The sequence below is a fragment of the Felis catus genome, chromosome X, assembly GCF_018350175.1.
Source record: "Felis catus isolate Fca126 chromosome X, F.catus_Fca126_mat1.0, whole genome shotgun sequence".
Lineage (NCBI taxonomy): Eukaryota > Metazoa > Chordata > Mammalia > Carnivora > Felidae > Felis > Felis catus.
This window is the reverse complement of record NC_058386.1, coordinates 61,250,518-61,274,518: the sequence shown is the minus strand read 5'-3', so window position 1 is coordinate 61,274,518 and position 24,001 is coordinate 61,250,518. Positions and strand designations below refer to the sequence as shown.

Below are 24,001 nucleotides of genomic sequence, written 5' to 3'. Positions count from 1 at the left end.
AACTACTAGGAACAGCCTCCAAAACCCAGATATGATATTCCTCTGAGCACCCAGAGCTTCCAGAGCCTACTACAATAAAGGTGGTACTCAGTTTTCAATGCATTTTATCTCATCAATATTACATTATTAAGAATTAGGAACAACAGGGAGAAACACCAGGCTCCATGTTCTGTTGTTATCACAACACAACACCCTGCTGCCATTAAAATGATCAATGCTAAATGGGCCAGCACTTTGTCAGCCTATAGCATCAGAGCGTCCAGGAACCTCATGAATACTGTGTATGTATGCACATTCATCTCTAGCCACCCCTTCTGTGGAGGTTAATGTTTCTTAAGAGCAAGGGAAGAAAAGAATCCTTTTCTTTGGAGAGCCTAGATCTCCCAGTAACACTCCTCTAAAAAGTCTTACCTCCTGCCCATCTCCTGCAACCCTGGGACAGAAACTGGATGTGTCCAAGCCTTATAGAACATAAAACCAGAAGAAGGGTAACTACATATAAAGAACTCAAGATTCAAGTACCCAGGAAGCCAATCCTGACAAATCCATGATGCAATTAATGTCAACTGTAATGGTATCCTTGTGCTAGAATAGACAAATGTACTAGAAATCCTCAATACCAGAAACCTAAATAGCTCCAGTCTCTACCACAATGGCAGAAGGCCCTCCACACACAACCCCCAATATCATCAGAACCTTCAAAGCCAAATGCAGAGAACAGAGAGGTTCCAATTACCATCCCCTCATGTGAATTATGTCGTGGATCCTTATTTTTTATTTAAGATATAAGGCCTGCCCTTTTAGGCAAGCATTTTATAATAACCATGAACTTAATTCCTGCCTTCTGTAGAAAAAGGGCAAAGAAAGCAAAAGAAAGAGGAACCACTTTCTATTAATGAACACCAACATTTCTGTTTTCTCCACAGCAGCCAATGGCACATGTTCCTTCCTCCTTGAAACTGCTCCTTTGGTTTGATAAAAGCATAAAGACAGGGGTACCTGGGTGGTTCAGTCAGCTAAGCGTCCAACTTTGGCTCAGGTCATGATCTCATGGCTCATGGGTTCGAGCCCCATGTCAGGCTCCGTGCTGACAGCTCAGAGCCTGAAGCCTGCTTCAGATTCTGTGTTTTCCCTCTCTCTCTCTGCCCCTCTCCTGCTCGTGCTCTGCCCCTCTCTCTCAAAAATAAACATTTAATTTTTTTTAATTTAAAAAAAGCATAAAGACAGAATGACCTAATTATCACTACAGGAGTGTCAATTAATTAAGAACCAAGAATACTTAAAGCCAAAAGCCTACACTGTTTTGGAATTAAGATTTTCCCAGGGAAAATCTAAATGAAAAGTTTCGTGCCTTTCTTCCCTTCTCACATTCCCTTTAATAATCTGTCTTTTGTTCTCTGATTATACCTGTGAGGTTAATAAGCCACTTTTCTTTCTTTCCCAAACTAAATACTGACAACAGTATTTAGAATGTAAACTCCATTAGATCGAGGACAATGTCTGTATTCTTTACTGCTGTATCTTCTCCCCCTGCAACACAGCCTAGCCCAGTGCCCGACTTGAGTTCAGTATGTATTTCGTGAGTATGAATACTAATAACCACAGCAGAAAATGTGTGCTTATTCCAAGCACTAAGCACACTTAGATGTAAATACAAGAAGAAAATGCAATGCTTCATCTGAAGACAACCCAACTTGGCCTGAGATCCTTTCAGAGCACACTTAGCTAAACTGAATTGGGCGTGGCCAATCCTTAACAGGAAGTCTCTGAGGAAAGCATACACAGTCCAACTCAGTATTTCACATGTAAAAATAGTACAGAAAGGACAAAATAAATAACTCCCCATGTAAACTACAAGAGAGGTATTAGTTTTTCTGTATCAAATGAATACCACAAAAGTAACTACTAGGTCTCCCTACATCTTTGGTTTTCTTTTCATGTACTTCACTTCACTGTTCTAAGATGAGACATTTAGGGTTTACTCAAGATCAGGTTACCAAGATCCCCTTTGAGAGGTAGAAGTACCTCAGAATTACAGAGAACAAGTTCATGGGCAATACTTTGAGGTGAAATGGATTGAGGTACAGCTTTAATGAAAGAGTAGAGACAAAATACTTCAGAAGTTTACCAGGATGATGTTTATTTGGCACAAACTCTCTCACCCTTCAGAATGCTGTAGAACAAAAAAGTCCCTTGGCCCTACTATGATTATATCACTAGGAACAATGAAACAAAAATGGAGAGCCTCTACCTACCAAACGATCTGCAGAAAACATGAAGTCCCCTCTACTGGCTGTCCTAGAAAGAAAGTAGTAAAAGTTTTAGTCCAGATTACAGCTTTAAAGTAAAATATTACTTAACACATATAGTAACACTGATATTAAAACCTATTACATACTAAAAGCCTAAAAGCTTACATGTACAAACTATTGCTGAGGCAAGATATTTTTCACTTGCATACAGGAACCTAAATGGAATGACTCAATAAATACTGTTGAAAATGCTTACTTGATATCAACATTAGAGACAGGAATTGAAAAGATCATGCATTCTCCCACTGAGCTGCCCAAGTATATATTATTCAACCAGGAGATGAATGAAGCTCCCCCTGCAAGATGGCAGCAAGCCCACAGCTCAAGTTAAGAGAAAAACTTCACAGTATGAAAAACAGATTCTTCCCATTCTCCCCCTCCATTCACCTTGAACTAAAACCCAGGTAATTGGGGGGGCCTAAGTAGATCAGTTGGTTTAGAGGCCGACTTCAGCTCAGGTCATGATCTCACGGTTCGTGGGTTCGAGCCCCACATCAGGCTCTGTGCTGACAGCTCAGAGCCCGGAGCCTGCCTCAGATTCTGTGTCCTCCTTCTCTCTCTACCCCTCCCCCTTCCCCACTCATACTCTGTCTCTATCAAAAAATGAATAAACATTAAAAAATTTTTAAACCCAGGTAACCAAGATAAGTAACCCATCTACTTTTTCTCTAATTCCATTTTGGAATGCTAATTGACACAAACAAATCTTCTAATGTTACCATTGTTTTCAAGAATGCATAACCTAATTTCTAAGACCTCTTTCTAAAATTATTGATAATTTGTTCCTTTTACCTGTTTTCTCAATCAAATACTTTATTCCCTAGATCTTTCTGCCATTTTCCTGTACATTCCCTTCTGGTCAACACTTTTATATCCTGAGGTGCCCAATTAATAATAATATAGGGTTGCACCTGACCACCTGACCAACCAAAAGGGGAATATTAAAAGGCTGACATTTTTTTTTTCTGTATGTAAAAATCTAGTATTATTCTACCCAATATAAGTTAAATGATCTGACTGAACAGACTGATTTACACTTTATGTACTTAAAAATCCCCATCTGCCTATCCACAGAATACCTAAAATATTCCCCCAACACAGCATCAAAATGGCATATGCAAGCATATATTATCTCGGTATAACATTAACCACTACCTCTTTTTTCCCAAGCTGCGATTACTTTCTCTGACAGGAAAAAGAAATGAAATATCCCTGACACAAATGACATTTGGTTTCTTAGAGTAACCACAGTTCTATCATATTATAGTTCTATCATATTATATTATCATATAATAACTCTCTAAAATATGAACCAAAACTGAGCAATGGCAAGAATACAGGTCTGTATTCTTTACATATAAATATTCCCTAAACTCAGAAAACTATCCACACACACCTACACACACACACACACACACACACACACACACACACACAGCCCATTTAAAACAGGCTGTATTTAAAGAACAAACTGATAGTTGCCAGAGGGGAGGGGGATAGGGATATGGGCAAAATGTGTGAAGGCAAGTGGGAGATACAAGCTTTCTGTTATGGAATGAATAAGTCCTGCAAATAGAAGGCAAAGCATAAGAAATATAGTCCATGATACTGTAATGGCACTGTATGGTGTCAGATGGTAGCTACACTTGTGGTGAACATGGCATAACATATAAACTTGTGGAATCACTATGTTGTACACCTGAAATTAATGTAACATTGTGTGTCAACAATACTCAAATTTAAAAAATAAATTAAATAAATAAATAAAACAGACTATTTCATGTACTGTGGTTTTCAAATAAAACCACACTATTATGGTAGCATCTTTGATTTCTGGAATCAATCTTCACAATATGCTCATCAAGGAAGTAAAAGTTAGTGAACTACAAAAAAATAACTGAAGACTACTTTCTGTTTACTAGACATATACAAACATACAATCTAGGCAGCCAGAACACAGTTTTTCAATAGGGAAGAAAAATCTGGTTTGCCTTAAAAGAAGTATTAAGTAATATATCTTGGGAACACATCTGAAATATTTGTTTTTAATTTCTGAACAGTTACACAGAAATTTATTACATAGAAAAGTTATATTTGGTTAAGTGATCAGAGTCACCCAAATCCATTACAGTAAAACCTTGGTTTGCAAGCATAATTCATTCCAGAAACATTCTTGTAATCCAAAGCACTTGTATATCAAACTGAATTTCAAGAACCATTGGCTCAGTTGTGATCATGTGATATTTGGCATCACGTACTACTTGTGTTGCAAGACATCACTTGTTTATCAAGTTAAAATTTATGAGAAATGTTTGCTCATCTTGTGGAACACTCACAGAACAAGTTACTCACCATTCAAGGTTTTACGTATTTTACTCTAAAATCAGACATTTTAACATCTTTCATACTCTCCCCCCAAATATCAGCCTCAACTGATAAATTTTCTGTAATAATCACCTTCTCTACATTCCAAAAAGTACATGCTAGGAGAAATGTCATCTCTTGATAGCTATTTGACTCCCAATTAAAGCATTCACTGCCATAAGTCATCTCACTACAAACAGTAATTACTAACATATTTCCTGCTGTTTTAGACCCATACTGTTCAAGACCCATACTGTGTACTTTAAATCAATTTAGAAATTAAACTTCGGCTAGAATACAGAAAGTTGATTGCATTTTTTAAAAACCACAGTAGTCTTCAATATTCACATCTAAGTCCCTAACACTGTTAACATTAGAGTTTCATAAAACAGATATATACTTGTTGTACCAGCAAGTTATACATAATCTCTGAGCCCCTACTTTATGTCCAATGCTGCACTAAAGTGTTTGTTAATAAAGGAGTTTTAATGTAAACCCAGGTCTTCTTCACTCTATACACTTTGTTTCAAATTATCATTCTATTCACTTGTATCAAAATCATTTTTTTAATTTTTTAAGTTTATTTACTTATTTTGAGAGAGACAGAGACAGTGTGAGTGGAAGAGGGGCAGAGAGAGAGGGAGACAGAGAATCCCAAGCAGGCTCCACGCTGCCAGCACAGAGCCCAATGCCAGGCTTGAATTCCCAAAACCGCAAGATCATGACCTGAGCAAAACCAAGAGTCGGACACTTAACTGACTGACCCACCCAGACACCCCTCAAAATCATTCTTTAAAAAAAGTCTCTTACTAGAAACAATTTTTGAAAGACATTTTAATCGCCTTCTTTTTTAATGTTTATTTTTGAAAGAGAGAGGAAATGAGCAGGGGAGGGGCAAAGAGAGAGGGAGATAGAGGATCTGAAGCAGGCTCTGTGCTGACAGCAGAGAGCCCAATGTGGGGTTCAAACGCAAAAACTATGAGATCATGACCTAAGTCAAAGTCAGATGTTTAACTGACTGAGCCAACCAAGCTCTATCTTCTATCTAATCATGTTCCATCTAACAACAGTCCCAAATAAAATCTAATGCAAAATTAACACACAGCAATAAACACTGACACACATTCCTGGAATATTCTAAAATACAGCCAAATGATCAAATATCAAATATTTAAATAGTGATATCCAGATACTCTTAATTCAGAATATGGAAATCTTTTTTTTAATATGAAATTTATTGTCAAATTGGTTTCCATGCAACACCCAGTGATCATCCCAACAGGTGCCCTCCTCAATACCCATCACCCACCCACCTCTCCCTCCCACCCCCCATCAACCCTCAGTTTGTTCTCAGTTAAGCGTCTCTTATGTTTTGGCTCTCTCTCTCTCTAACCTCTTTTTTTTCCCCTTCCCCTCCCCCATGGTCTTCTGTTACGTTTCTCAGGATCCACATAACAGTGAAAACACATGGTATCTGTCTTTCTCTGTATGGCTTATTTCACTTAGCATCACACTCTCCAGTTCCATCCACATTGCTACAAAAGGCCATATTTCATTCTTTCTCATTGCCACGTAGTATTCCATTGTGTATATAAACCACAAGTTCTTTATCCATTCATCAGTTGATGGACATTTAGGCTCTTTCCATAATTTGGCTATTGTTGAGAGTGCTGCTATAAACATTGGGGTACAAGTGCCCCTTTGCATCAGCACTCCTGTATTCCTTGGGTAAATTCCTAGTAGTGCTATTGCTGGGTCATAGGGTAGATCTATTTTTAATTTTTTGAGGAACCTCCACACTGTTTTCCAGAGAGGCTGCACCAGTGCAGAAGCTTTTTATCTTCATGAGTACCCAATAGTTAATTTTTGCTCTTAATTCCCTTGCCTTAAGGGATGTGTCAGTTAAGAAATTGCTGCGGCTGAGGTCAGAGAGGTTTTTTCCTGCTTTCTCCTCTAGGGTTTTGATGGTTTCCTGTCTCACATTCAGGTTCTTTATCCATTTTGAGTTTGTTTTTGTGAACGGTATAAGAAAGAGGTCTAGTTTCATTCTTCTCCATGTTGCTGTCCAGTTCTCCCAGCACCATTTGTTAAAGAGACTGTCTTTTTTCCATTGGATATTCTTTCCTGTTTTGTCAAAGATTAGTTGGCCATACTTTTTTCCATTGGATATTCTTTCCTGCTTTGTCAAAGATTAGTTGGCCATACTTTTGTGGGTCTAGTTCTGGGGTTTCTATTCTATTCCATTGGTCCATGTGTCTGTTTTTGTGCCAATACCATGCTGTCTTGATGATTACAGCTTTGTAGTAGAGGCTAAAGTCTGGGATTATGATGCCTCCTGCTTTGGTCTTCTTCTTCAAAATTACTTTGGCTTTTCAGGGTCTTTTGTGGTTCCATACAAATTTTAGGATTGCTTCAGAACATGGATATCTAATTAGTGTCAAGCTGAGCATTTTTTAAATTTTACAAACCCCATACAGGATTAACAATGCAGACCTAATCAGATCCGAAAATACATTTTTTGACACCCCCCCAACACATGTGTCACACATACATCTGTATCAACAACATAAAAGCCAAAGGCAGCCATTTAAAAAAATTACCTTCGCAATGAAACAACAAAAGAATGAGAATCATACAGGAAGTCAAATCTTCATTTTATATTTTTAAATGTTTGTTTATTTTTGAGAGAGAGAGAGAGAGAGAGAGAGAGAGAGAGAGAGAGAGAGAGAGAATATGAATGGGGGAGGGGCAAAGAGAGAGAGAGGGAGAATCCCAAGCAGGTGCCATGCTCTGTGCGGAGCCCAATGCAGGGCTTCGTCTCATGACCGCAAGATCACAACCTGAGCCAAAATCAAGAGTCAGGTCATTTAATCGACTGAGCCACCCAGGTGCCTGTCAAATCCTCATTTTAATGTGTACTTGGTAAACCTGACTCTTCCCTACTTAAGAACTTGGAAAGCACTTTAAAATTTACACAGAGGCTTCAGCAATTATGTATATTTAAAAACATGTATGTCTCATAGCAAACACAAACCAAGATAAAACTTATTGAATCTCACTGAACTTTATTTACTTATCATCCACAAGACAAAACTATAAGAGAGTAAAGTTTTTATAATATTAAAAAATTAAGACTTCAAGTAGAGATTGATGAGGAAAACAAAGGCAAGAGAAATGTAGCTTAAATCTCCTTATAGCTTGCAGCCCTGATAAACACCTGGAACATGCAGAGTGTGATCTTCCTCAAGCAACTCATGGCTGCTTTACTTCCTTAATGTTTTTGTTTTATTAAAGACTAAAACTAACCTTATCTTAACAATAACTAGCCCCTCAAGGTCCTGAAAGCCTTGCTTCCAAATTTCCTAGAAACTTACTTTATTTACCTCTATTTCCCTCCCTCCACAAACTTAAAAATATACAATCAGGCACTCCTCACAACCCCAGTGCAGCTCTTTCTGCCCACGAGTCCTTCCCCCGTGTTTTACTAAAATAACCTTTTTGCACCAAAGATGTCTCAAGAATTCCTTCTTAGCCATTTGCTCAAGAATCCCAAGAGATCATCTCCCCTATTGCTTCTGGGACTTACTACTACTACTACTACTACTACTACTATTACTACAGGGATCCTCTAGTATGTTGGAAGATGTCCTCCCCTGGGACAATTACAACTTCAATTTCTACAGCAGAAATTGCCATTTGATCATTCTCTGCCACTTCTCTCTACTCAGAATAAACAGCCCCCACATTTTTTTAACAAAAACCATTTTAACAACCACACACACACACACATTAAGTGTACAAAGATTTACTTATAAAGCTTTTCTAAAAAGGTCTGAAAGTTACAGCAGGTACCTAATATTATACATATATTACTCCCTTCTTTCCCACAGGTCACAATTTATTAAGAGCTTCCTTGGTGCCAAGTATTAAACACTTTTGGCTCACTATCTAATCTACTCCTCACATAACCTTAAGAGGTAAATTTTATTACTTCCACTTTACTGATGAAATAGTGAGGCTTATAGAAATGAAATACTTCAAGATACTTCCCAGCTTGCATCTCCCCAATTCCAAGTCCCTGAGTAAAGTCATTATTTATATTTTGCTCTAATAAGGGAATGTTTTGTAAAGGTCAGTTTTTAGCTGTATTTTAATGATATTTCTCTCCCTGCAAATCAGACTCGTATAGACATACAATGCAAACAATGAAATAGAGTCTGGTAGGCAAATAAAACATCATTAAAATAGTCCTGAAGAGGGAGAAGCCACTATTATAAAGTGGCTTGTAAAAAGGTTAATTGCATACAACAATACACCCTTTTCAAAACTTATTAAATCAAAACTTCAGAACCATAACTTAAAACAGTGCAATTTAAATCAAATCCCAGTAGAACTGATTTAGGTGTCATTTAAAAAACAAGGACTATTTTCAGCATTTGGGGTGGGAGAATTTAGGATTAGCATAGGGTTGACAGATTTATCAAATAAAAATACAGGATAAATCTTTATTTCAGAAGTATATCCCATGAGATGTTTAGGATATACGAAAAAAAGTTCATTGTTTATCTGAATTCAAATTTAACTGGGGGTCCTGTATTTTACCTTGTAACCTAAGTTATGAAGAACTAAATAGACTCAAATTCAGCTCTATTATGTTTGTGTTTTTGATATTGATTTTTAGGCAACAGGTTAAAGGTTAAGTGGAAGATAATAGCTTTTCTGGAAGGTTTAATCCAAAGGAATGTTTTACTTAGAGTTAAGGTTTAGTGAAAGCTCTGAAAACATAAACTCTACTTCCATAGCTATTTTGTTATTATGTGATCACTAAAATAAAGAATAATTCCAAAGTTTGTCATGGTATGCAGAGGTTTTGCAAATGTTTTCTTCCTCCTTCCTTCACCCTCATAAAAAAAAATGATTGAAATACTTGAAGCAAAACTAATCTGATGTGAAAAGTCAAAATATATATATATTGCTTTTACTACCTGCCAGGTACAAGTCAGCAAGGCCACAGCTCTATAGCACCTTTAATTTTTTTAATGCTTATTTATTTTTAAAAGAGAGAGACAGAGCACGAGCAGGGGAGTAGCAGAGAGAGAAGGAGAGATACAGAATGTGAAGCAGGCTCCAGGCTCTGAGCTGTCAGCAAAGAGCCTAACCTGGGGCTTGAACTCACAAACTATGATATCATGACTGAAACCAAAGTCTGACGCTTAACCAACTAAGACACCCAGGTGACCCTCTATAACACCTTCATTAAAAAGTATTAAAATAGTGTCGGGGGGATCCTGGGAAGATGGCGGCGTAGGAGGAGACTGGGCTCACCGCCCGTCCTGCTGATCACTTAAGATTCCACCTACACCTGCCTAAATAACCCAGAAAACCGCCAGAAGACTAGCAGAATGGAGTCTCCGGAGCCAAGCGCAGATGAGAGGCCCACGGAAGAGGGTAGGAAGGGCGGCGAGGCGGTGCGCGCTCCACAGACTGGCGGGAGGGAGTCGGGGCAGAGGGGCAGCTCGCTGGCCAAGCAGAGCCCCTGAGTCTGGCTGGCAAAAGCGGAGGGGCCGAACGGATGCAGTGTGTTCCGACAGCAAGCGCCACTTAGCGTCTGGGAGGTCATAAGTTAACAGCTCTGCTCAGAGAACGGGAAGGCTGGAGGACAAAGGGAGGGAGAGCTGCTGAGTCCTCAGAAGACAGAGCTCAGTTTGGTGGGGAACAAAGGTGCTCGCCAGCGCCATCTGCCTCGCCATCCCCCAGCCAAAATCCCAAAGAGAACCAGTTCCTGCCAAGGAACTTGCTTGCACCCCGCAAGCCCAACACTGTTGCTTCTGCGGATCCATCCCTCCGGCGGGTCTGAATCCCTCCCTGTGCCACAGGGCCCCTCCCGAAGCAGATCTCCGAAGGAAAAGCAAGCTGAGCCTGCCCCTCCGGCCCCTGTGCACCTTGCCTACCCACCCCAGCTAATACGCCAGATCCCCCGTACCACAAGCCTGGCAGTGTGGAAGTAGCCCAGACAGGCCACGCCACCCCACAGTGAATCCCACCCCTAGGAAAGGGGAAGAGAAGGCACACACCAGTCTGACTGTGGCCCCAGCGGTGGGCTGGAGGCAGACATCAGATCTGACTGCGGCCCCGCCCCACAATGCAAGTTATTCAAGACAGCACAGGGGAAGTGTCCCGCAGTCCCACACCACACCAGGGACTATCCAAAATGACCAAACGGAAGAATTCCCCTCAGAAAGACGTCCAGGAAATAACGACAGCTAATGAACTGATCAAAAATGATTTAAACAACATAACAGAAAATGAATTTAGAATAATAGTCATAAAATTAATCGCTGGGCTTGAAAACAGTATAGAGGACAGCAGAGAATCTCTTCCTACAGAGATCAAGGGACTAAGGAACAGCCAGGACGAGCTAAAAAATGCTATCAATGAAATGCAAAATAAAATGGAGACAACTACGGCTCGTATTGAAGAGGAAGAGAAGAGAATAGGTGAACTAGAAGATAAAATTATGGAAAAAGAAGCTAAGAAAAAGATAAAAAAATCCAGGAGTATGAGGGTAAAATTAGAGAACTAAGGATGCACTAAAGAGAAATAATCTATGCATAATTGGTATTCCAGAGGAGAAAGAGAGGGGGAAAGGTGCTGAAGGTGTACTTGAAGAAATAATAGGTGAAAACTTCCCGGATCTGGGGAAGGAAAAAGGCATTGAAATCAAAGAGTCACAGAGAACTCCCGTCAGACGGAACTTGAATCGATCTTCTGCATGACATATCATAGTGAAACTGGAAAAATACAAGGATAAAGAGAAAATTCTGAAAGCAGCTAGAGATAAACGTGCTCTAATATATAAAGGGAGACCTGTAAGACTCGTGACCGATCTCTCTACTGAAACTTGGCAGGCCAGAAAGGCATGGCAAGAGATCTTCAATGTATTGAACAGAAAAAATATGCAGCCAAGAATCCTTTATCCAGCAAGTCTGTCATTTAGAATGGAAGGAGAGATAAAGGTCTTCCCAAACAAACAAAAACTGAAGGAATTTGTCACCACTAAACCAGCCCTACAAGAGATCCTAAGGGGGATCCTGTGAGACAAAGTACCAAGACATTACTACAAGCATGAAACCTACAGACATCACAATGACTCTAAAGTTTGACTTCCATATCTTTCTATAATAACACTGTATGTAAATGGACTAAATGCGCCAACCAAAAGACATAGAGTATCAGAACGGATAAAAAAACAAGACCCATCTATTTGCTGTCTACAAGAGACTCATTTTAGGCCTGAGGACACCTTCAGATTGAGAGTGAGGGGATGGAGAACTATTCATCATGCCACTGGAAGTCAAAAGAAAGCTAGAGTAGCCATACTTATATCAGACAAACTAGACTTTAAATTAAAGGCTGTAACAAGAGATGAAGAAGAGCATTATATAATAATCACAGGGTCTATCCATCAGGAAGAGCTAACAATTATAAATATCTATGTGCTGAATACAGGAGCCCCCAAATATACAAAACAATTACTCACAAACATAAGCAACCTTATTGATAAGAATGTGGTAATTTCAGGGGACTTTCACACTCCACTTACAGAAATGGATAGATCATCTAGACACAGAGTCAATAAAGAAACAAGGGCCCTGAGAGATACATTGGATCAGATAGACTTGACAGATATATTTACAACTCTGCATCCCAAAGCAACAGAATATACTTTCTTCTAGAGTGCACATGGAACATTCTCCAAGATAGATCACATTCTGGGTCACAAAATAGCCCTTCATAAGTATACAAGAATTGAAATCATACCATGCATACTTTCAGACCACAATGCAATGAAGCTTGAAATCAACCACAGGAAAAAGTCTGGAAAACCTCCAAAAGCATGGAGGTTAAAGAACACCCTACTAAAGAATGAATGGGTCAACCAGGCAATTAGAGAAGAAATTAAAAAATATATGGAAACAAACGAAAATGAAAATACAACAATCCAAACGCTTTGGGACGCAGCCAAGGCAGTCCTGAGAGGAAAATACATTGCAATCCAGGCCTATCTCAAGAAACAAGAAAAATCCCAAATACAAAATCGAACAGCACACCTAAAGGAACTAGAAGCAGAACAGCAAAGGCAGCCTAAAACCAGCAGAAGAAGAGAAATAATAAAGATCAGAGCAGAAATAAATATAGAATCTGAAAAAACTGTAGAGCATATCAACAAAACCAAGAGTTGGTTTTTTGAAAAAATAAACAAAATTGACCAACCTCTAGCCAGGCTTCTCAAAAAGAAAACGGAGAGGACCCAAATAGATAAAATCATGAATGAAAATGGAATTATTACAACCAATCTCTCAGAGATACACACAATTATCAGGGAATACTATGAAAAATTATATGCCAACAAATTGGAAAACCTGGAAGAAATGGACAAATTCCTGAACACCCACACGCTTCCAAAACTCAATCAGGAGGAAATAGAAAGCTTGAACAGACCCATACCAGTGAAGAAATTGAATCAGTCATCAAAAATCTCCCAACAAATAAGAGTCCAGGACCAGATGGCTTCCCAGGGGAGTTCAACCAGACGTTTAAAGCAGAGATAATACCTATCCTTCTCAAGCTATTCCAAGAAATAGAAAGGGAAGGAAAACTTGCAGACTCATTCTATGAAGCCAGTATTCCTTTGATTCCTAATAAAAAAAGAGAACTACAGGCCAATATCCCTGATGAATATGGATGCAAAAATTCTCAATAAGATACTAGCAAATCGAATTCAACAGCATATAAAAAGAATTATTCACCATGATCAAGTGGGATTCATTCCTGGGATGCAGGGCTCGTTCAACATTCGCAAATCAGTTAATGTGATACATCACATTAATAAAAGACAAGATAAGAACCATATGATCCTGTCAATCAATGCAGAAAAGGCCTTTGACAATATTCAGCAACCTTTCTTAATAAATACCCTCGAGAAAGTCGGGATAGAAGGAACATACTTAAAGATCATAAAAGCCATTTATGAAAAGCCCACAGCTAACATCATCCTCAATGGGGAAAAACTGAGAGCTTTCTCCCTGAGATCAGGAACACGACAGGGGTGTCCACTCTCACCACTGTTGTTGAACATAGTATTGGAAGTACTAGCATCAGCAATCAGACAACAAAAGGAAATCAAAGGCATCAAAATTGGCAAAGAGGAAGTTAAGCTTTCACTTTTTGCAGATGACATGATATTATACATGGAAAATCCGATAGACTCCAACAGAAGTCTGCTAGAACTGATACATGAATTTAGCAAAGTTGCAGGATACAAAATCAATGTACAGAAATCAGTTGCATTCTTATCCACTAACAATGAAGCAACAGAAAGACAAATAAAGAAACTGATCCCATTCACAATTGCACCCAGAAACGTAAAATACCTAGGAATAAATCTAACCAAAGATGTATAAGATCTGTATGCTGAAAACTATACAAAGCTTATGAAGGAAACTGAAGAAGATATAAAGAAATGGAAAAACATTCTGTGCGCATGGGTTGGAAGAATACATATTGTCAAAATGTCAATACTACCCAAAGCTATCTACACGTTCAGTGCAATCGCAATCAAAATTGCACCAGCATTCTTCTCGAAGCTAGAACAAGCAATCCTAAAATTCATATGGAACCACAAAAGGCCCCAAATAGCCAAAGGAATTTTGAAGAAGAAGACCAAAGCACGAGGCATCACAATCCCAGACTTTAGCCTCTACTACAAAGCTGTCATCATCAAGACAGCATGGTATTGGCACAAAAACAGACACATGGACCAATGGAATAGAATAGAAACCTCAGAACTAGACCCACAAACGTATGGCCAACTCATCTTTGACAAAGCAGGAAAGAACATCCAATGGAAAAAAGACAGTCTCTTTAACAAATGGTGCTGGGAGAACTGGACAGCAACATGCAGAAGATTGAAACTAGACCACTTTCTCACACCATTCACAAAAATAAACTCAAAATGGATAAAGGACCTGAAGGTGAGACAGGAAACCATCAAAACCCTAGAGGAGAAAGCAGGAAAAGACCTCTCTGACCTCAGCTGTAGCAATCTCTTACTCGACACATCCCCAAAGGCAAGGGAATTAAAAGCAAAAATGAACTACTGGGACCTTATGAAGAAAAAAGCTTCTGCACAGCAAAGGACACAACCAACAAAACTAAAGGCAACCAACGGAATGGGAAAAGATATTTGCAAATGACATATCGGACAAAGGGCTAGTATCCAAAATCTATAAAGAGCTCACCAAACTCCACACCCAAAAAACAAATAACCCAGTGAAGAAATGGGCAGAAAACATGAATAGACACTTCTCTAGAGAAGACATCCGAATGGCCAACAGGCACATGAAAAGATGCTCAACGTCGCTCCTCATCAGGGAAATACAAATCAAAACCACACTCAGATATCACCTCAGGCTAGTCAGAGTGGCCAAAATGAACTAATCAGGAGACTATAGATGCTGGAGAAATGGGATCCCTCTTGCACTGTTGGTGGGAATGCAAACTGGTGCAGCCACTCTGGAAAACAGTGTGGAGGTTCCTCAAAGAATTAAAAATAGATCTACCCCATGACTCAGCAATAGCACTACTAGGAATTTACCCAAGGGATACAGGAGTACTGATGCGTAGGGGCACTTGTACCCCAATGTTTATAGCAGCACTCTCAACAATAGCCAAATTATGGAAAGAGCCTAAATGTCCATCAACTGATGAGTGGATAAAAAAATTGTGGTTTATGTACACAATGGAGTACTACATGGCAATGAGAAAGAATGAAATACGGCCCTTTGTAGCAACATGGATGGAACTGGAGAGTGTGATGCTTAATGAAATAAGCCATAGAGAGAAAGAGAGATACCGTATCGTTTCACTCTTATGTGGATCCTGAGAAACTTAACAGAAACCCTTGGGGAGGGGAAGGAAAAAAAAAAGAGGTTAGAGTGGGAGAGAGCCAAAGAATAAGAGACTGTTAAAAACTGAGAACAAACTGAGGGTTGATGGGGGGTGGGAGGGAGTGGAGGGTGGGTGATGGGTATTGAGGAGGGCACCTTTTGGGATGAGCACTGGGTGTTGTATGGAAACCAATTTGACAATAAACTTCATAAAAAATACTGTAAAAAAATAGTGTCAATATATACTTGCACCTCAAAGCAGAGTTTAACGTAAACATTCAAAATCAGGTAGAAACAAAGATAAATTATCATTTTCCCTTAGAACCCAGGCCTCAGTCATTCAGAAGTTTATTTTTTATAATGATTGAATATCAATTCCCTTCTGTGTCAGGTACTGTGCCAGGCAAGATATCAATCCCTTCTGTGTCAGATACTGTGCCAAGCCAGATCTTCTTTCTGCATCCCTGGAGTACCTACCAACTAGTTGGTGAGCCATTACTAGGATATGCAAAATAAATATTGTAACAGGGGTATGCATAGTTTAAAGAGATGACTTCTCCCCTCCTGGCCTAAAGGCCAGTTAGAAAATTCACATGTGAAACCAAAACCATGTCCATGTTTTAAACAATTTGCAGGTCATAGCTTTTTCTGTGGTTAGCATTTTGGTTTTGTATAAGTTAAAGGGAAAATACCTGAGATTTCTCCAGTCTCTGGGTGACACCAGGCCAGGCTCTCTAAAGTTGGCTCTGTTTGGTGTGTGGAATCCCTAGCATAAATACCCCATATCAGAAACCAGGCAAATCACCATGCAAGGGAGAATGGCCATTCTCCCAGGGGCAGTGGCCCAGACTGGACACAACACCTGTGGTGTTTGTAAAGCTACAGGTGCTCAAGTTCCATTGAAGACCACCCTAAGGGTAGACACCAAAAACTTTTTTGGGGGGCAAAAAAAGATTCCCCAGGCAATTCAGACATACAGCCTTGGTTAAGAACATTACATCACCTAGTCAGAGGACTAAATCACACTAGGGTGCATTCACAATAGGGCTGAACAGGATGTTCATGCATCCTGAAGTTGTCTCCACTCCAGGTGACTAAAAAAATAAAGTCACAAGGCTGATTTGGCTCCTTCTTTAGTGATATTTCACAGACTAAAATAAAATTCTCTGAGAAAGCTCACTTTTCATCCAAGTTGTCTGCTGAGGCCATGGCAAAGCCCTTCCAACAACAAGTATAAGGAAACATTCAACAGCTCATGAAACAGCTTTACTTTAACGTTTTGGGAGACAAAAGGACAAAACTGGGAGGGGAAATGATCCTTTATACACTGCATTGCTTTAACAATGAGGTCATGAACAATGTTCAAGGGAAAAGCACATTACACTGAGATTTTGCTGGGTTTAGTATATAAAGGAGGCAGAAAGAGGGATGTGTGGTTTAATCCACTGCAACAACAACAACAAAAACTAAAAATGAAGAACTAATTTCTCTTCTCAAGTTCACCAGTGTCCCATATGTGACTGAGTAATGAATCTACTCTTTCGATGTTTAGATTACTGCACTCTCACAGAGAGAAAAACCATTTACTTGAAATTCAATAATACAACCAACATATTATATTGCAAATACTGCACATTAAAAAAAAAAGTAAAGACACTTTAGATCAGTCTAATGTTCTCAACCTTGCCTGCTTTATATATTTACAACATGCAGTCCTGCTGGCTCAACCTCCACTTCTCCATGCCAAATTCAGAAAGCAATCCCTTCAATAGATAGATACTAAGGACAAGGACCAATAAAGGAATATCAAGTACTCCGATCGCCTTTATTATCAGACAGCTCCATAGTGCACATACATGATGTCACATCAAAACAGAGAAGAGCATAAACTCTGAGGAAAACAGGATCTGATAACTGATGGCAACTTCCATAAATTAACCTAAGTAAATATAGCTTCTCTTACCACAGGCCTCTAAACTGGCCCCCTAGAGGGGATGAAACAGGTCTTATTTGTGTGAGGGGATGCCAATTTTTGTTAACAGATTCGATTAACAAAAACAAAACTAAAACACTGTCTCCAGCCTAAATTAGTTATCAAGAATTTTAGTGAGTCTTTCTACATACTATACAAATTATCTAGGATCTAAGATCTCTCAGTGTTGCTTTTGAAAATAAGAATGTGAGTTCTATGCGGAGTTAAAATTCCTTTTACTGTCTTCTGAAAGCTCAAGAAACCAGCTCTTATGAATGCAATTAGAACTATGCACAAATCGAAACACGAAGGCATGAAATGCCTTTAATGCTCACAGCCCTTCACAGTTTATAACAAGTGTTCAGATAGTATCTGGTTGTAGGCATCCCAGGAGCTCCATGAGATATTACCAACATCCTCATTTTACAAATGGTAAAGTTGAAGCACAGAGATGCTAAACATCTTGCCTAAAATCACTTTGGATCCAGCTGTCTCTTTCCAAACTCACAAAAGAAAAAAGATTTCACTTACACTCAGGTTTACTATACAAGCCACGATATTCTGAGCAATGCAGTAAAATCAAGTATTGATACTGTCCTATATGAATTCTGACCTTCATGCCTTTTCCAACTCCTATAGCAATGGTTCCCCTTTACATTGTCATGAAGACCCCTTTGCAAAATCTAATGAAAGTTGAGGAATTCTCAGCCCATAAAAAAAGGCACATATGCAAATGTTAGTAGTAGCATTATTCATAATAGCCAAAGAGTAGAAACCACCCAAACATCCATCATCTGATGAACAGATAAATAAAATGTAGTATATCAATACAGTGGAATAACATTCAGCCAAAAAAGGAATGGTGTACTGATATAATGTGGATGAAACTTGAAAACATTATGCTAAATGAAAGAAACCAGTCACACAAAAGACCATATGTTGTATGACTCCATTTATATGAAATGTTCAGAATAGGCAACTTAACAGAGACAAAATGTGTATTAGTGGCTATCTAGATTAGCTGTTGGGTGGCTTGAGGGGAAATGAGGAGTGACTGCTCACATGTACAGGCTTCCTTATTGAAGTAATGAAAATGTTCTACAATTGATTGTAGTGATGGTTGCATAGCTATAAGCATACTTAAAAACCACTCAGTTGTACAATTTAAGTGGTGTATTATATGGTATGCAAATTATATCTCAATAAAGATATTATTTAAAAAACAACCAATAAAAATGCACATAATGAACAGTATTTCCCAGATAATTTCAAACGGTTCACCAAGACCCTGAAGCCCATCTACAAGTGCAGTGGTGTCCAAGACTCGAGGTCATTAACTCCTTATCTATAGCAACAAGAATCACCATCCTATTTTCTTTGTTCTACTGTTGAGTTTTATTTCAGCTTCCCCTACTACAACTATCAAACCTATGCCTCCGGCTTTTTAAGATCACTACTTCCATCTATTAGATCACATGACACTAGTGTTCAATATTGATTCATTAAAAACAAATAGTATAGTTTCATAAATATAATTTTAAGAGCTAGAAAGAACTTTTAGTGATTGAGCATCTATTATTTGCAAGGCATGGTCAGAAAGTAATGTAAAAGATGTAAAAATGTAAAAGACAATTTCTGCCCTCAAGGAACTTAAAATCTAATAGGTAAGACAAGATTGATACACAAATAACAATATACAAAAGAGAAGGTGAATCTTGCATTTAAAAGCCAGGGATGATCAGCAGGGAAGAATGATTAAAGGAAAGTTTCTTGGCAGAGGTGGACTTTAATGCTGGGTTTGACTTTGAAGAGTACGTAAGATCTGAAAATGCAGAGGAGTAAAGAAAATTTCAGAGGAGAGAAGAATCAGGGATGTTTCAGAATAGTTCCTAGGAACCATAAACAGGGGACTTAATGTCAAGGTCAGGATCCTGGACTTAATTTGAAAGGCTCTAAAAAGCCAAGGAAATCTGCTGAGTAGGGCAGTTACCTAATCAAAGCTGTATATTACGATTGTTCAGCAATGTGTGGAAGTATATGGAAGGCAGAAAAACTGAAGGCAGGGAAACAAATTGGGAGCCTATTAACAACAGTATGAAGAAAAAGTTACTATAGTCTGATTTGGAGAATGGTATCTTGACTCAGTAGCCATTTTTAAAGATCAAGGCACCCACTGAAAAATGAGTGCTTTGACATGCTGTAGCTACTCATTTAAAGTACGGCCAATATAGAAACCAGCTGTAGTTAATCAGGTACATATTTCCCTTGAAAAACCCCATTTACAACATGAGTTTTGAGATCTCCTTAAGATACCATTTTAACATTAATTTCTTGGCTATCTTGGTTTGTGGGATTAGGAGGGGGCGCCAAAGATTCCTTTAGGTTCCCTTTGCTCCATTAACTATACAGGAAACATTTGAGGTTCTGTAACTTTATAAAAATCAATCCTGATAAGGGCTGAATAAGCTTCCACGGGACCAACAAAACCTAAAATCCAAGACTAAAAGACCTTAGACAAAATGACATTATTTGCGATAGAAAACAGTAAACGGTCAGAGAACTTGTTGAGCACAACGGAATTTCCTTTGACTTGCTTTATTTATATTTGTGAGCCTGAGGTGATTTGTGGTAGCCTGAGGTTGTGGGTCACAACCATTTCTGGGTTATAGACGAGTACTGGACTGATAGCATTGGCGCGTTTACCAGCCAGGAATGGTTAAGGATTAGTACTCGCTCAGAAGAGACAAAGAGCGAATCAGGGGCTACTTAAAAGGATTCTTCCCTATTCAAAGCGCAGTTAAACCCTGGGACTAGGGAAGGCAGTAGGAGGCCTGAATCACGTGACACCCCGCCCGGTACTAATCACACACAAGTTTCCGAGGGCCAAAAACATTAACCCTTAGCCCTATACTTCCAATCCCTGTCCCCTCCTCCCTCGCCTCGAGAGACCTTCCACTTCCCTTTCCCCTCTGATCTCGGCTCACTTGTCCCGGATGATGGTCTGCAGCTCCCGGATCTGATCATTCATCGGCAGCAGTTTAAGCTGCGTCCCGATCTGCTGGGAGAGTTCGTAGTTCCCTAGGAGGGATTCGCCGGCTGGTGCGTCACAGTTGCCAATGCCACCTTTGCTCTCTGAGTTGAGGCTGGCTGTGCTGCACGCCTGAGGGTCCCGTTCAGCGGGTTCACTAGAATGAGCTTGCCCTGTAGGGAGAGTCGGCTTGGCCTCAGAAGCGCTGTTTCCCCCGGCTTGATCTGAGATCCGGCCGCCAGGTCGCAGCGGCTCGGAGCTTGGGGTAAAGACAGAATTTACTTCATGGTTTTGACCGGGCACGGAGTCCGAACCCCGTAAGTCCATGGCCATACACCAGGCCCTGGGCCGACAGCTACCGACCCCTAAGGATAAAGGAGAGCAGGGAGAAGAGGCCGATGCTCACTTGCTCCACTATTCCCCGTGACACTTTCAAACTCCTAACCCGGGTCAGCCTTCTCACCCCCAGGCCTCCGTAGGTTCCCTTAGGCGGGCTACGTCCCTGCTCCGCCCACACAGGACGTACGGCCTGCTGAAACACTATTGGCTTTTCTCCCTGTCACTCTCCAGCGTACCCTTTGAGTCAGCAGTCGGCCTGGGTTCCCAGACCTCAGCCAAGCAGATGGGATGAAGCTGGGGATGTTTGCTTGCAGGGTCTTCGGGAGCCCTTAGGGAATTCTGCATGCAAAACTGGGTGAGCGGGAGAGCCAGAAAAAAGTAGGGGTGAAGTGACAAAGTGATTACATATATAAGGCCCATGATTTTAGACTGTGTGCCTTGGCAGAGAGATTATACTTCAGTAAGTGTATCTTCAGTTTGTCTCTGTAACCAAAAGGGGAAGTAAAAAAAATGCCTAGCAAGCTGCTGAAGAGCCTGCCCTCTACTAGACTGTTTCTACAAACTGCAGCTTCCTAAGTGTGCTTGACCAACAGTGTTCCTTGTCTTTATTCCTTGGGACCTACACTGTTCAGTTACCATGGGGATCCTGATAGCATTTCAGATCCAAAACCACTTAGCTTCTTTTAAGTACTTGCAAAGACATTTTTTTTTAATTCTTTTGAGAAAGAATGTCTAGGGCAGTACTTTTCAACACCAGTGTGTATTGGAACAATTGTAATACTTGTTAAAATGCAAGTTCTCATGGCCTTTGAGATTCTGATTGAGTAGATCTGAGATGGGATCAAAGAATCTTTGTTTTTAACAAGTAACCTGGCAATTATGACCTTTTTTTAAATGACGCTCTGTGAGAAAGAGTGATTTACCGGCTCCCTTTTTAAAGGGCTCTAACACGAAAGTCAGAAACCTGCTAATTCTGCTAAAAAAGTATTGAGCAGCCTTTAACAAGTCCCTTTCCCTCTCTGGACTTGCCTTTCCCCATCTATAAGTGAGAAGCATTAGCTATTTGACCCCTAGATGTTCTTACAATTTTGACATTCTATAATTCCATTTTGCCTTCCAAAAAACCAACTCTTAAAATTCCCTGTTCCACAGAGGAACATAAGCAACATATGAGAGATGCAGAGTAACATGAGTAACAGACAACAGGAATATGCAGGTCTTTGGTGGGACTTGAGCCTTGATCTGGCTCTCTATTTTCAATTTTTTGTTTGTTGTTTCAGTATTGGTATTAAAGGTATTTTTCTCCCTCTTTTTCACTCCTGTTTTCTCTCCTTTGTTCCTGACCCTATAGGTCAGTACACTATTAGCTGTAATTATCGAGTTTAAATTTGATTTGATGATAAGAATTGCAGCCTAGGATTATAATCCCAGTCACTTTTGAAAGCTTGTGCATCTTTGCACCTAGCACAGAATGCAGTTCAAAGCATCTCTGGACTTCAAAGCCAAATCTGGCTACTTTACCAATGGGTGCTCTAAAGGAAAACACTGCAGTACATTATTGTTTCATTATCAGTAATTTAAATGCAGTAATGAATTTAAAATGGTATTTAAAATGGTCTTCCAAGACCAAAACTGCACTGTAGTCATATTTGTCTAGTGTCTCATCAGGCAAATGGCTTTGTTGTCAATGCCACAGAATAGGAATTAGAACAGTACAATTGCCAGTGTGTCTTGTGTTTCACTCTTATAGGAAATACCCACATATACGCTTACTTATATTAACCAATAATCATTAGCAAATTTATGTATCTAGTTATTTAAGATGCTACTAAAAGCACAATTCACTAATGATTAATCATAACACCTAAAATTTGGTGGTTCGTAGTTTACAAAGAGCTTCTATACATTCTCTCATTTTAATTTTCAAAAAAAAAAAAACTTAAGGATTACCAGTCCCCATTTATAGATAATATCTGTGTGATTCTTTTTTCCTAAAGTGACTTGTCCAGGATCACATATCCAAAAAGAAGCAGAGCCAATACAGAAACCCCAGTCTTTTGACTTCAAATCCAGCCTTCTTTACACACACCTGCAGAACTATGAAATCATTCATTCAGTTAACAAATACTAGTTGAGCCATTACTATACGCCAGGCACGTTGCTAGGTGCTAAAACAGATACAAAGAAAAATGTGTCAAGATCTTGATATTCTCCATGGTCAGAGAGGTCATGGAAACCAAAGGACAATATTAAGCAGCATGGAGACCTACACTAAAGATACTAGTAGCAGAATTGACAAGTTTGAATTTAGCTCTCTTGCTTACATTTTTATGGAGTTACAAAGCCTGATAAAGCAAAAGCTGGAAAATTTTCCTGTAGAAATTGAGATGATTATAAACTTTATTTTAGGTTTTGAGCTCTAAGTTTGATATAATCCCTGAAATTATGGGAAGCAATTAACCAATTGCTTGTATCAATAGAACTCCTTCACATGCATTTACATAGTGCCTTTGGAAAGTACTTACATATAGGCTATCTCATTCAACATCGTGGAGTAGTTAGGCTCAGTATTATGATTCCCGTTTTACAGGTGAGAGAAATTGAGTCCAATCTGCTAAATCTTGCTATAAGCTTAATTGTGCAAAGAGTAAGACAAGGAATTAGTGAAAAGAACCATTTGGGGATGACAGGTGGGGGAGTGGGAGAGGACCAAAATCTAAAGGATGGAAAATGTAGTAAATAATACTATGCTGTGCCACCCTCATCCCCTATGAAAACCCAAATACTCTCCCACAGCTGCCTAGAATATTGTGGGTCTGGGTCCAGCCTCATAACTTATTCCCTTGCCAGTAACTGTCCTGTTATGAAGGATCTTCCCCACTCAATGTCACGCACACCCCCTTCTCATCTCCAGAACAGCCTGCATCTATTGATAACGCTAGGTGAGGATACAAAGACTCAGCCCTCTTGACAAAATATATCTCAACATCATAGAGGCCATATATGAAAGGCCCACAGGTAATATCATCCTTAATGG

At 39.4% G+C, this 24,001-nt stretch overlaps 1 protein-coding gene across 3 annotated transcripts in view; it reads right to left on the bottom strand.

Moving 5' to 3' along the window:
• Positions 1-21,125, bottom strand: part of UPRT (uracil phosphoribosyltransferase homolog) — a 71,064-nt gene extending 49,939 nt beyond the window's left edge. The window contains exons 1-2 of one of the 3 annotated variants that reach the window (XM_006943837.4): positions 20,582-21,125; positions 2,256-2,298 (exon numbers count right to left, since the gene is read on the bottom strand). In XM_006943837.4, the coding sequence (XP_006943899.1) occupies positions 2,256-2,298; positions 20,582-20,958 (420 nt within the window). In that variant the 5' untranslated portion in view covers positions 20,959-21,125. The remainder of the gene's footprint in view (positions 1-2,255; positions 2,299-20,581) is intronic. The other 2 variants (XM_023249021.2, XR_006593038.1) reach the window with 2 other exon arrangements.
• Between the last annotated feature and the right edge of the window lie 2,876 nt (positions 21,126-24,001).